At 38.0% G+C, this 14,385-nt stretch overlaps 1 protein-coding gene across 2 annotated transcripts; it reads right to left on the bottom strand.

The window, feature by feature from the left end:
* Positions 1–6,490: 6,490 nt before the first annotated feature.
* LOC107787961 (potassium transporter 4-like) lies at positions 6,491–14,126 on the bottom strand. Of its 2 annotated transcripts, none has more exons than XM_016609590.2 (10): positions 13,730–14,126; positions 11,959–12,122; positions 10,961–11,201; positions 10,637–10,882; positions 10,292–10,342; positions 9,924–10,184; positions 9,705–9,757; positions 8,941–9,055; positions 8,588–8,842; positions 6,491–7,796 (listed from the first exon to the last, which is right to left on the bottom strand). In XM_016609590.2, exons 2-10 carry the CDS (start codon positions 12,112–12,114, stop codon positions 6,715–6,717), a joined length of 2,460 nt encoding a protein of 819 aa, XP_016465076.2. In that variant the 5' UTR covers positions 12,115–12,122; positions 13,730–14,126; the 3' UTR covers positions 6,491–6,714. The 2 variants fall into 2 exon arrangements, with proteins under 2 accessions (XP_016465076.2, XP_016465075.2); XM_016609589.2 differs by having other exon boundaries at positions 13,755–14,057.
* Positions 14,127–14,385: the final 259 nt, after the last annotated feature.

Raw genomic sequence — 14,385 nt, 5'->3', positions numbered from 1 at the left:
CAGAAGACACATCTATGTTGGGCCTATTAATGAACCCCAAATCAACTCTGATCACTCACAACAGATAAATAACCCTTTGAAAGTCCACAGTGACTAAATCACAACACATACTACCCTCTGACTAACCTTAGCTACATTTTCACAGTCCACAACCACGAAACCATCTACTTGTGAAAACTCTCAATCTCCCAATCCATAAAGCACACAAATCACCATATCCGATCCCAACAACACTGCCTAAACATCTAACACACATCCGATACTTGATCATTCCACGAGGGATACTCCTAAAATTCTTCTATACTACTAAGCAAACTTTAATATCAACAGTCGATCAGACAAGATAGTACCGCAATACCCATGAAGCATCCATAACTCAAACACATCTCCCTTTCTGAAATGTATACCCTCATCAAGCCGCACCAATCAGTGATCTCATTTACCTAGTCATCTAAAATTGTCCATGTTGCCTAAGAGTTTATAACCTTCCTTCCAAAACTGAATCGTAACCTTGCACAGCATACTGCATATATCATACCATCTTATGATAAACATGAGAACTTCATAGTCCACTCCGTGCTACAAGCAACTACGTACTCAACCAGCCAAAGAACTTTCTCATTTGATCCTATCTAGGAGAAAATCACTATACATCCCATGCTCCTCACGCTAGTAGAAAATATATATCTCTAACCATGGTAGAAATCAAGAACTCTCCGAATCCCATTTGCACAAAACCAAACCGTCAAGACTGAATCCTTTTATCTCAACCAAGCTATGCAAGCCATCAAAACCTAAGAGCATTGCCACAAAATACCTGTAGAAACTCATTACCTCATAAGCACCCAAAGAACTAATCATATCCCTTACCATGCTGATCCGACCTACTACCAAGATGTCCTATCATCCCAAGTTTCTTCTGATTTACCTTTGAATTGATACTTCTCCTTGCCATGATACTGAAGTCCTTAACCCAGACTCATCACACAAGACCCAAGCATACAACCACACCGCCCTAAGGCTCATAAACCATTGTATTCTTCTGAAGCACCCCCAAAAGTATCACAACCGAGATACCCCGCCTGAAGTGACCTTCTGCGAATCTAAAGCCATTACCTTTGCCCTCTTGATACTGGTATGTAGAATCCATATTGATGCAGAAATGACATGAGTCTTGTCATCGTCCAATGTAAACCTCGGTTTCTAGCCAAATACACACCTGAAATCCCAATTATTAGATGTAAAATCTTGAATCATTAGAACCATTCTCGATAGTCATCCACTCTGCTCAGACCTCAATTAGAATGATCAAATGGATCAGACGACATGTGCTCCATTGGCACTCCGACACCGCAGAGAGTAACCCCACCTTAATGCAACCAAATAAATTCCTGCTCCGTGTACATTACTTTACCAATAACAGCTCAAGTCATTCCAAAATTCTTATACACCCATAAAGCATAACACAACCTCTATCCAAAATTCCCTTTATTCGGGTCATCCTCGATCTCAACTTCTGTAATCCATAACTAATTCACCAATATGCCTCAAACTGGAACCAACATAGTACATAATCATGCAATCAATTGATCAATAGCAGACTCCCCCACTTGGCTCAAAGCCATATGTTAAAACACACAATAACTCATAATGCATATACCATAATACCATAGTGAGATTAAACTCAATCCTTCATAAGCTCATGCAACACAGACCATCTAGTACTTCAAATCTTCTGCAAATATCGCATTCACCCTCGTAAAAGTCAAGCCCACTCTCTTATGTGACCTAAAATTCAAATTGCAACAACACACATATATTTCACTAGTAAAGAGGTCTTCCAACCAACAACATAGGGGTCACACAAACCTCAGAACACCAGGCAGGAGATAAATCCCCTGCTTCGCCTCAAACTAACATCTCTTTATACCTTTCCACTGTTATAAACATCATGCAATCACTTAATCATTCATGAGTCTGAACTCATATCACAACGTGAAATATACTTCACTTCCCAACTAGACAATCATGAAAAGATCCTTCAACACACCCACAACTCGGGGCTATGCATCAAATCATGATGGAAATCAAGCACCAAATAGTTCTTTCTACTCTCAAGCAGACCCTTCTCGTCACATTCAAATCATATGAACACATCTCGCAGTCACATTATACTCATGACGTAGCTACCAGTTATTACTTCCACTAATAGGGACACTATCAAACATATGAATCCAAAAGCACGTGCTCACACAATCAACACCTCAGTGCTCAAGCTACAAGCAGAGCCCCGCCTCAAGTCCTCCAAACTGGCCCAACATCAGCACACAGAAATCATATCCCGCCCCTCGATCGGGGAATCACAAGCCATTGATGCACAGCTGATACCGAGCACTCATACGTGCATACGAACGCGTGGAAGGAATTCAAAGAGTTACATTTTAAGCTGAATCAATGACGCACGATAAGAATTCAAGAATGTAGGATTTTCTAAAGGTTCTGCAGCCTCTCGAAAATAAGTACAGACGTCTCCATACTGATCAGACCCTCGGCCTCTCTCTTAGCCATCAACCTCACAAGCCACTCGGACTATCAGTAAAATAGGGCGTTCAGCCCAAAATATCATTTATAGTATCAAAACTGAGTAAATAAGGCTGAGTTATGAAATTAGTAAAATACAGCATGACTGAGTACAAATATTAAGTCAAAACAGTAAGGAATAGTAGTAAAAAGGCCTATAAGGGTCCAAAACAGTTGGCACGAGGCCCAAATATGGCATTCCGACCAAAACATAGCAATACTTTCCAAAGCACAATGATATCGAACAGTTTTCAATCAAATGCGTGACTTAATAGTCGTACGGGACGGACCAAGTCACAATCCCCAACGGTACACGACCCCAGAACGTCATCTAGCGTGTGTGTCACCTCAAAGTAGCACATATATGTGAAATCCGGGGTTTCAAGCCCTCAGGAAAACATTTACAATCATTACTTACCTCAAACCGGACGAAAATCCTACACCACGGAGTCATTGCCTCTCGATTCGGCCTCAACTCGCCTAGAATCTATCCAAAATCAGATTCATAACATCAATATACGCTAAGGGAACAAAGCCCACGCGAAAATAATTAAATTACATCAAAAATTCTGAAATTGGTCAAACTCGACCACTGGAACCACGTCTCGGAATTCGATAAAAATAACATCAATAGAATTCGTATCCTCTCACGAGTCTATACATACCAAAATCATCAAATGCCCATTCAAATTCCCAAAATTATCTCTCCAATTCTCTTCCATTCCTGCCCCCCCCCAATTTTCACCCCAAATTTCCAATTTATATGATAAAAATCAAGATACAATCATGGAATTTAACAAAACTAATTGAAGAACACTTATCTCAATCACTTCTCGGAAAATCCCTTCAAAAATAGCCTTATACCGAGCTCCCACTTCCATTTTATGTTATGAGCTCGGAACCATCGTTTGAATCTTTTAAATCTGCCCAGATACACATTCATCACGATCGAGGAAGCATCATCACGATCACTAAGAGGAAGAAAAGATGCTACTGAATAATGCCCTACGTGATCGTATAATTCCTTTCGCGATCGCATTAAACACTGCTGAATGAACTACGTGTTCGTGGAACTAACCTTGTGAATGCAAAGAGATTACCATCAACCTCAGCTCAGACCCAACACTAGTCGAATGCGACCTCAGCCACGCGTGCGCGATAGCCAACTTCACAGACCTTCGATATCGCAGACCCAAGTTGGCGATTGCATAGAACAAATACTCTGCATGATAGAACCAGCAAAAATCTGCTAACTCTTTAAGTTCAAATATGTCCCGTTGAGCATCCGAAATACACCCGGGGTCCTAGGGACCTCAACCAAATATGCCAACATATTTCTTAACATCATTCAAACTTGTTCCAACCCTTGGAACACTCAAAACAACATCAAAACATCGAATCACCATCGGATTCAAGCCTAAGGATTTATAAACTTCCAAATTTCACAAACGACGTCGAAACTTATCAAACCTCATCCAAATGACCTGAAATTTTGCACACACGTCACAAATGACACTACACACCTACTCCATCTTCCGGAATTCCATTCCGACCCCGATAACAAAATTTTCACTGCCGACCGGAAAATGCCAAATTTCAGTTTCGCCAATTCAAGCCTAAATCTTCCACGGACTTCCAAATTCCATTTCGGATGCGCTCCTAAGTCCAAAATCACCCGACGGAGCTACCCAAATCATAAAATTTCAAATCTGAGATCGAATACTAAGAAGTCAAAACTTGGTCAAACCTTTCAAATTTAAATCTTCAAACTTAGAATTGTTCTTCCGAATCTATTCTGATTATCCTGAAAACCAATATTGACGATTTACATAAGTCATAATACATCAGACGGGGCTAATCATGCCCGAGAACTGGCAGGCGAAGTACAAAAGCTCAAAACGACTGGTCGGATCGTTACAACAAAAAATACAAGAATGGGAAATGTGCTAGAGAATTTGAAATTTGTCTTGCTTATAATTTGAGTTCACTTCATTATTTTTAATCATGAGAAATAAAAAGTTTGGTGAAAACTTAAGAACATGATGCTAATAGTTCTTTTTAATTAGAAGTATTATTTTTTGACCTTGAGTTTGTGCTCGGGATCAGCACAAGCTTATCGCGATTAGTATATATATAGTGGCGGACCCAGATTTTTGTGCAAGCGGGATCAGTCTTAGAAGTACATAATTTTAGTCGTAAAATAGTAGTTGTTAAGTGGGTTCAAATAAAATATTTATATAAAATTTACACAGCTTTAATCGTAATTTATACATATACACAGTATTATTTTTTGATGAAGCGGTTCAGTTGAACCCGCTTGCCACCACGTGCGTCTCCACTATATATATATATATATATATATATATATATATATATATATATATATATTAGTTTGTTTTCTTGGCAATATATACTTAAACAGGGGCGGACCCAAGTGGTGAAAAGTGGGTTCAACTGAACCCACTTCGCCAAAAAATATTACTATGTATTTGTATAAATTATAGCTAAAGCTAGGTAAATTTTGTATAAAAATTATTTTTGAACCTGCTTATACGACTTATACTGCTTATGCTAGTTATGGACTTCTCCGACTGAACCCGCTTGTACAAAATTCTGGATCCGCCACTGCTCGTCAACCCCAAAACAAGGATATACACATATCTCATTATTTGCAAATAACCGTAACTCAAACCTTGAATATACATATCGACAAAGACTTCATTAGTTGGGGAAAAAATCATGAAAATAATATCGGCGGAAGTTCGATTTAATGTGAAAGCAAAAGCAACTCCTTTATAATCATATCAGGAATTTTTCCTGCTCTTCAACAGTTGCTTCTTGTTGATATGCAAAAGTACAATTAGGCTACTCTTTTTAGAAGGTTCTTAGATTTTCTTATTTGAGAAGGAAGTAAAAATTAACTAACGAGGAACATAGTTTGAACAAAAGATTCTCCTTGAAATTTGTTAATTAATGAAATCCTTGAAAATTGTTTATTAATGAAATCCTTGAAATATCTAATTACTTGCAATGCAATACATTCTTTGAAACTAGTACATCTTTTGCCTTTGCTTGATCTTCACAATCAGGAGGCAAAACTTGCCTTAGTGCCATGATATATCTTGATACCAGTAGAGTTTAATAAACAAAGTCAAACAAGTAGATTTCAATTGATTCGGTAAATGAAATACACGTGCCATCGCTGCTAGACTATTGATCTAATATTTCTTATTGAACGAAGAATGAACCAATTGTGGACCAACAAAGGTTGTGGTGGAGTGATAAGTACTCCTTCATCCTTGATCAGAGATCTCGGGTTCGAGCCCTGGGTATAGAGTCGCCTTTGTTAGGGAGCACTTTACCACCAATGTGAGACTTTTTGGCGCGAATCCGAATTTAGTCGGGCTCCAATGCGTGTACCGGACACCGGATGAAAAACCAAAAAAAAAAATTAATTGTGGTATTATTTGATAAATGAAAAACTCAAATACATTAAGGGGTGGAAAGGAAGGCATATCTATCACAAAGTTAGATATAGCAAGGGTGGGGCGGGCTGAAGTTTTGCAGGTTAAGGCTCAACCCGCCCCGTTGCCATCGCTAACTCTTAATGTTTTTGTTATATGGATATTTATTTATTTTAAAAGTAAATCAATGCAAGTCATTCTGACCCATGTTAACTTGTTTAATAGAAAGGGCATTTGGGACTAAAAATTTGAACTATTTTGCAACAAGAAGACTACAAAAGCTATGGCAGCAGCCTCACATTGCTTATTTGGCTGTTAAAATTAATTCAACAGTAGCTTTCTCCTTAATTGAACTCTGAGGTTTGTCACTTGATGTAGTCTCAAGTAGAATGCTCTTAAAAAGCACATTTGCATGCTAAGATATCAAAAGCCTAAAATTATCTCTATATATGCAGAAAACTATAGAAGGTAACATGAAAAACTAAAACAGCTCCTCAACATCTGATGTTGGAGATCACATTTGAAGTCAGAAGGTTACCAATATCATCTATCCTACTTCCCCTCAATATTTACTATGGGAGATCACATTTGAAGTTATAAGACGGCCAACTATCTACTAACCCGAAACATTCTGCAGGCAACAACCAAAAGGCACGACAAGGTCATCCCTCTAGACATGGTATATCATGCCAACTTCAATAAGACTAATCTGAGGAATGTTAAGCACCACGGAAGGACCCCTACAGTTCTTGCGCAGAAATGAATACCCTATGTCAACAACAAACTTCTTTAAGAAAGAGGATGATCTCCTAGCTTTCACGTACGAGTGCCCCATTATATATGCAACCCCTGCCTCCTTTGCTTGAATTAAATCTTGAAGCTCATCCCTGACTGCTGGATCCATGCTAGGGTTTTCTGGCAGTTGAAACCTCACTCGCCGCCTCCTCATTTGTGGGTTCTCATCAGCATAAGCAGATCTTAGACTTTGGAGGGTCAGAGACTTGCTGCTTTGAATGGCGTCACTCATTCCAAAATCCTCTGAGACAATTAATGTTGAAGTCGACTGTACAGTTTTCTTGCTTATAACTGCCATCCTCCCATCAAATGATGGAGTCTCAGAGCTTGAACATTGTGGTTCCACAGCTTCCATTTGGATAAACTCTGCTATACTTTGGATGAGAAGGTCCTCAAAGTCCCCATCATCTCGATGTATGTCCTTGTAACCATACCTAACAATGCAACGATACATGTGATAGGGTCTTGGACAAATGCGACCAATGAGGAAGCGCTCCTCCGGTGAGACATAGGGTACGGGAACAGATTTTACGCATAAAAACACCAGCACACTGTGGAATGCGGGGAGATTTGTGACAAAGTGAGAGAAGATAGATGGGACCCCTGTTGCCAATTCTGAGTATACGAAGCCTATCCCAGGGACACGCACAATACCAAGACTAGGGCCCATGCCAAGGAGCCATTTTAAAGGAACTTTGTTGTGGAAATCAAAATTGTACTTCTTGCGAGTTCCATAATGCCAGACAAACATGACAAACAGGAAGACAAAGGCAAGCACTAGGGAGACCCATCCTCCCTGTGGAATTTTAGTGAACGCGGAAGACAGGTATACTCCTTCAATGAACCAGAAGAGCAGGAGAAAGCAAGTGGCAAGTGCTATGTTTCTTTGCCACACAAAGATCATGACCAACGTGGTTAGAAATGTTGTGATAAACATACCTGTCATGCAAGCTAGGCCTGAAAGAAAAAGAATTCATATGAAAAATCAACCAAGAGTTATAAACGACAATCAAAATAAAGATTCAATTGTGGACATAAATAGTAAATTTCTTCTGTAATATCTGAAGAAACAGAAATTCTAGTTCAGTGTCATCATAAAAGAAGTCACAATGGCCTCATGGTACTTTGCACAAGAGAATACTCTCTGTACTGTCTGGGAAAAGAAAGCAGATTCTTTTCTCCAGGTCATGCAATTATATACCCTTTCTTGTTCAACTATTCTTGTTTTAGTTCATCATTCTTTGCTTTTTTCAGAAGAGACTCCTTTTTCCCTTTGAGGCATATAATCCCCCATCACGGGTTTGCAAAGAAGAATACATCAGCAGAGCTAAGAAGCATAGTAGAAAAATGCAATCACAAAAATTGAGTTGTGATATGCAAACACAAAAATGCAAGCAGTAGAGGTCCGATATATTCAAAAGATTCATCGCGATTAGACTATCTCCACATTGGCTATCAAACTATCGCAACCATCCTCCTTTATATGCGATATGGAACTAGCTACATTTTGCGAAGCTCTTATAGATGGAGTTTACCATACATGCACAAGAAAAATATTGAGTTGCTTTTGTAGGCAATTTTATTGAGATACTTGGGGAGAAGACATGATGGAGATTGTAATTCTACTTCCACCTATCAAATCTACTTTGTTTTGGAATTACTTTTTTCCAAACAAGAAACAAAAAATTACAGTCATACGGGAGCATCTAAATATTACAAAAAGATCTTCAACACACTGTTAGGCTTACCATATGCATTTCCAATTAAAATTGTGTCCTGGAAACCAACAGCCACGGAAAGCGTAAGAATCATAAGGATCCAATTTATTTCTGGTATATAGATCTGCCCCTTAACATTCTTTGAAGTGTGGACAATCTTGACTCGCGGGAAGCAACCTAGTGCATTCAATTGCTTGACTATAGAGAATGTAGCTGTGATGATGGACTGGCTACCGACAATGCTTGCAAGGGTAGCAATGACAAAAACAGGCCAATATACACTCTCTGCATGAAAGCAATGAGCAGCAGTTGGGAATGACTGAATATAACATCGTCAACAATCTCGAGAACACTCTCATTTAAAAGTGAAATAAAGAACTAACCAGGTATTGAATTATAGAAGCTATTCGGGATAGAAGCAATATTTTTGGAAAGAAAAGCGGCTTGACCCATATACTGTACCACCAAGCAAGGGTACACAAGAAATGAAAAGGCAATCTGCATGGGAGAAAATAACTTTCAGATTGACATGGTGCAAGTTCTAGAAATAAAACTAATCAATTACTATATTGAATGATATGACGCATAGAGAAACGACCACTAAAGGCAATATAATATGCCCAGCCACAAGGATAATCAGCTTAGAGACCCAATTCATAGAATATGACCATTTTGGCTGCATTTGCATATGCTATTTATATTGTTTCTTTCAAAATTATTTCCAATCTTAGGCCCAAACAGCTACTTCAAATGGTTCAAATTTCTCTCAACTTAGATGTCATCTGAAGTCCTCTCTGATTTTTTTTCTTTTGATAAAGTAATAAGATTTTATTAATGTTTGGGCAAAAACAACTGAAGTCCCTCTCTGATTAAAATAAATTCATTATGTTAACCCTTGTAAAACTTGTTTGTTTGCTACAATTGGATCTTTTTACATTTTTAATTTGTTAAGGACTTATATATTCAATATTTAAATGCAACCTGAAACCTATACTTGCCTGTTGCTTCCCAACCCAATTATTTTTTCCCTGGTGCACAGGGTTTTCCACAAAGACACATATGGTGGGTTAAATAAAGAAAAAGCCTCGATTTGGTACCGCTCTCGCGGCCGCAAGATTTTGCTGCAGCTGCACATAGGCTGACTTACCCGCATAGAGCACGCAGTGAAATGGCCAAGATCTGCAAACATAGCTTCAGTACCTGATGACGGAAAATGAATTAGAAACAAGATTCAAATTCTGAAGGACATGTTATCTAATCTTTGTTTCACAAACTAGTAAGTATCGGCACGAACAATGCTTTGAATTTAAAGACTACTTTTTTCTTGGATAAAGAGTAAAATGTGTAGCTAATATATTTGTTGTACCTGCAACAGAGAGGAGGACACCTCCAAGAGACATCCAACCATGTTTTCTTGTTTCCCTAAAAAACTTGATGATATAGTAGGGAGAAAGAGCAGACACAATCTTGGGATTCCAAAATATAACATTGTAGAGCCCAATCCCAAATATTGATATCAACCAAATGATAACTATAGGTGCAAACAAAAAGCCAACCCTATGGGTCCCAGAATGCTGTAGAGCAAACAGACCAACCAATATCAGGCAAGAAAGCAACAGCACTTCACCTATGATGAAAGTCAATTTAATGATCAATGCCTTGGACTGAAGTCACACGGGAGCTATTGAAAGTAGTAAAATATTTACCCAAAGAGGTAAATCTAAGTAAATCTACCGTGAGATAGGTGTTCCGCTGCAGCCTTGATTCCTGACATGGATGATATAACTGCCACCGTAAAATGATTCCAATTAATAAATACACTAAATTCGACTATATTTACAGGATTTCAAGCATGTAATAATGCATAAATTCTGATTGCATTTCTGCAGTAGCATAGGCATAGCAAGGTGCTGAATATCTCATGCAAAATTGTTTATGTTATCTATCATTCTCCAACCGAGGAAGTAATCAATTCATAAACCAGTTTCTTTTTTTGGATAAACTAATAGCTTTTGAGTTACAAATGTACACTAGATAATACCACATTAAAGAAAAGCAAATACTGTCAGAATTATCAACCTGACATTGCAGGCGTAAGAATACCGTCACCAATAACCATGCAAGCCCCCACTAATACAACAATGAGTAAAATTGTACGTGATTTCTTGTGTTTCTCAAGAAATCTCTTTAACGCTAAAGACGATGTTGACTGCCCAGCGAAGCCATATTTGTAAGCAGATAGCTCCTCGTCAGCTGCATGTTGGTTGGGAAGTAGACTGAATTTTGCATGTCTACAGAGCAGAGAGTAAAGAGCAAATGTACCACCTGGTATTCAAGTATAATTGATCAACACAATCAGGTTCCACAAGTATTAATGCATTCAGGGCCTTCTCTTTAACATACCTTCACCATTATCATCAGCGCTCAATACCACAAATACATATTTCAGCAAAGGAATAAGAGTTATTGTCCAGAAGATCAATGAAAATGCACCAAATATTGCTTCTGGAGTCTGATAATCCTGCAACTTCCCTGCAAATATACTCCTATAGACATAAAGTGGCGAAATGCTCAAATCTCCATACACCACCCCAAGACTCTGGTATGCCAATAGTAGATTTCTGGAAATATTCACCAAAGGGAACTGCAAGGCCAAGTATAAGAGCTGAGCTGACTTCCTACACAATTAGTAGGTAGATTAATGCTCGAATGATGGGGATTCCCCTTTACTTCTATCCCCTTGCCCACAATGATAAGAATACGAATTTATGGGACTATCAATACAAGTATTCTCATTCCACACTCTATCCTAAAGTAATATATTGATTCCTATATAAGTTAAGCAGATATTACAGCAGCCAAATGCTAGAACATTCCCTTGTGTAGAGCGTTATTCGTCCAATCAATCCAAATAAGGAGATTTCAAACAAAGAAAACTTCAAGCTTCGGGTACATTGTGACTCAAAAGTTACAATAGTAATCACATAGCCTGAAAATTGTGGAGCAGATATTACATGTTACTGTTCAGTTAACTGAAAAGTCTCCATTGTCTTCTTTTCTAGTAGAATTTTCAAATTTAAAAGTTTTAATTTCTCAAGTTCATTTTCCAGAACATGTGTTTGGTTCCAAATTTTCTCAACTCAGGTTATTTATATTTCCTTCATATGGTAAAGGCAAAATAAAACGAGGAAGTGTTTTGCTACTACTTTGCCACATGATTGGTGATGGTGCAACGTGGGCTTGCAGCAGTTATGTTGTTTGCTTGAAATTTGTCATATTTTGCTAGGATAAGCGATTTGTTGACCTCCAATAGACAGCGCAATACTTTACTTGTACCACATGCCCTATCAGAGTAAGTTAAGATAAAAGCATAGCAAAAGTAAAAGAGAAATATTATCCACCTTTGAGGCCAACTTCCCTTTTCTCCTTTCTAATTGAGGTTGTTTAACTTGTCCCTCTTGTCCAACCACAATGATTGTCTCCTGGGCCCCACCTGCAGAAGAGGGAGGTGGTTTCTCCGCATTATGTTGCTCACGATCAGGATTACCTTGATACATCTATTTACCTGCCATTTGGGTCAAATACTCCAAGTTAGATGAAAGTAAAGAACTACCAAAGAGAAAGAAAGACGTTATCCAAGAGACTGCAACCCCCCTCCCGCCACAAGATGCATCGCGCGCCTATGAGCTACTACAAACAATTATCTAAGAAGACATTTTTATCAAAATGTGCAAAATAAGCTGTCACCGCTTAAAGCATAGGTACAAGAGCAAAAGGTAAGCACCTGCAAAACTATCATATCTACGATACAATGATTACAAAGCACTGCTAATTTGGAATTAATTTGGACAAAACTGAAAGAGCAGAACTAAGATAAAAGATTTATAGCCTGTTTGGTCAAGCAGCAAAAATCAGCTTATTTTGAGAAGTGCTTTTTTTCAAAAGTGTTTTTCTCAAAAGTACTTTTGGTGAGAAGCAGTTTGTGTTTGGCTAATTAGTTTGAAAAGCACTTCTGAGCAGCAATTAGTGTTTGGCCAAGCTTTAAAAAACTGCTTCTAAGTGTATTTTTCTCAAAAGTGCTTCTCAAAAAAAGTGCTTTTGGCGAGAAGCTACTTTTTTCTACTTCTCCAAAACTGCTTCTGCTTCTCCTCAAAAGCACTTTTTTTCCTTTAAAAAAAAAGCACTTTTTGGCCAAAAAGAAGCTTGGTCAAACAGGCTATTAGACATTCAGTGATTGCAAGCATCAAAAGGTAAACTTCTCGGATTAACTCAAAGCCTCTAATGGCAAACTGAAAAACCCTTTGTACTAGAAAAATGAATATGATACACAAGAAAAAGATATTCCAGAGTAATCAACTGAAACACCAATAAGTAAACTTCTCGGATTTGATGAGAAGAGCCAAATGAGGTTGGCCGAAGATTCTTGGAGATCATGTCAACCCTTGGGGAAAAGGCAAGAAGAGGTGAATCCATTTGTTCATAAGCACACTCTTTCAGCACTATCCAGTTTCTCTCAAAATGATACTTCTTAATATTCAGGAACAAACAAAATAATATCGCCCGCGCAGAGGCGGAGCTAGCCTTTCGGTTGTGGGTTTGGCCAAACTCAGCAGCTTTGGTCCAAACTGTGTATTTATTTTAAGAAATCCATTGAATATATATAAATTATTAACTTTAGAACCCAGTAGCTTAAAATGATTAGAATTCCGAACCCATAAGCTTCACATCCTGGCTCCGCCACATTGACATTAAGTGTCATTTGCAATTCACCAAAGCTCAATGAAGCTTTTATTTTACTAAGCTCCTGACAAAAGAGGGGTTTTTTTCTTGGAAAGGAATGAGGTATTCACAATGCGGCAACAAAATTTTCCTCAAGTACAAACATAATCTTGATTTCTTAATTAAAGAATGGGAACTAAACCAATTTCTCTTTTTCCAGTCATTTTTTTAATTATCCTCACAATATCTTTCATGAATCCTCACAATATTATCCAAAGTACAAATAAAAAGTATTAGAAGATCTCTATATAAAGCTAAACCGCTTCTAGAAAGCATGGAACATACAGTAAAAAGGGTAAAACAAATTCTCATCAAATACATATTGCCTAACAAGATCTTTTTCTTCCATTATAATTTATATCCTATCTTTCGCTAAGTCAAAAATTGTAGGACCTTGAGACAGCCTCAGGGAACGAACCAAGTAAGAAGTCCGGTGAAAACTCTTAAAAGGACTGAAACTGTCGGCAACGGCGCAGTGAATGACGGTGACATAAGCGAGTTACGGTGGCCTGAATTTCTTTGCTTGTATTGTGTGTGTGGAGAGAGAGAGAGAAAGAGAAGGAGGGAGGGAGCACGTGATTGTGATAGTAATGGATTAGGGCTTGTTCTTCTCCATCATCTTCGTGTGTAATTGGTGACATTGTGCTACACTTGGCCCCTCCTGCTTGGTCTACCATTTCATCAAATAAGGCGTGGTTTGTTGCCAAAATTCAAGGACATTCTTACCGCTGTCTCTTGTCTGTTAAGCTTTTTATATGAAACTGAGCTCAGCTGACTTCATACCGTAGCTGGGTTTCACCTGATATCCCGTGCCCACTTTCATTTATTATTCCATGTCATATTTTTCTTTTACACCTACTTAAAAAATATTAATTAGGAAAGGGAGTAGACTATTTTATCCTTATTTATATCTTAAGTTATAATCTATTTTTATTTTATTTATTCTATTTATGTGTTATCTCTATTTTCAAGAACAATTATTATTAAGGATAAAAAAAATTATTAATTTTGTCAACTTCTAAAATGATACTCCCTCTGGTCCAAAATAA

This window comes from Nicotiana tabacum, chromosome 5 (genome assembly GCF_000715075.1).
Source record: "Nicotiana tabacum cultivar K326 chromosome 5, ASM71507v2, whole genome shotgun sequence".
Classification (NCBI taxonomy): Eukaryota; Viridiplantae; Streptophyta; class Magnoliopsida; order Solanales; family Solanaceae; genus Nicotiana; species Nicotiana tabacum.
Note: the sequence above shows the minus strand (reverse complement) of the source record. Positions and strands in the feature narration are given on the sequence as shown.

Coding starts and splice junctions, on each gene's coding strand:
- LOC107787961 (XM_016609590.2), bottom strand. CDS start 12,114: ATGTATCAAGGTAATCCTGATCGTGAGCAACATAATGCGGAGAAACCA. Junction 10,343..10,636: donor TCTTACGCCTGCAATGTCAG/GTTGATAATTCT, acceptor TTACGGTGGCAG/TTATATCATCCATGTCAGGA. Junction 7,797..8,587: donor TTTAATTGGAAATGCATATG/GTAAGCCTAACA, acceptor TTTTTCTTTCAG/GCCTAGCTTGCATGACAGGT.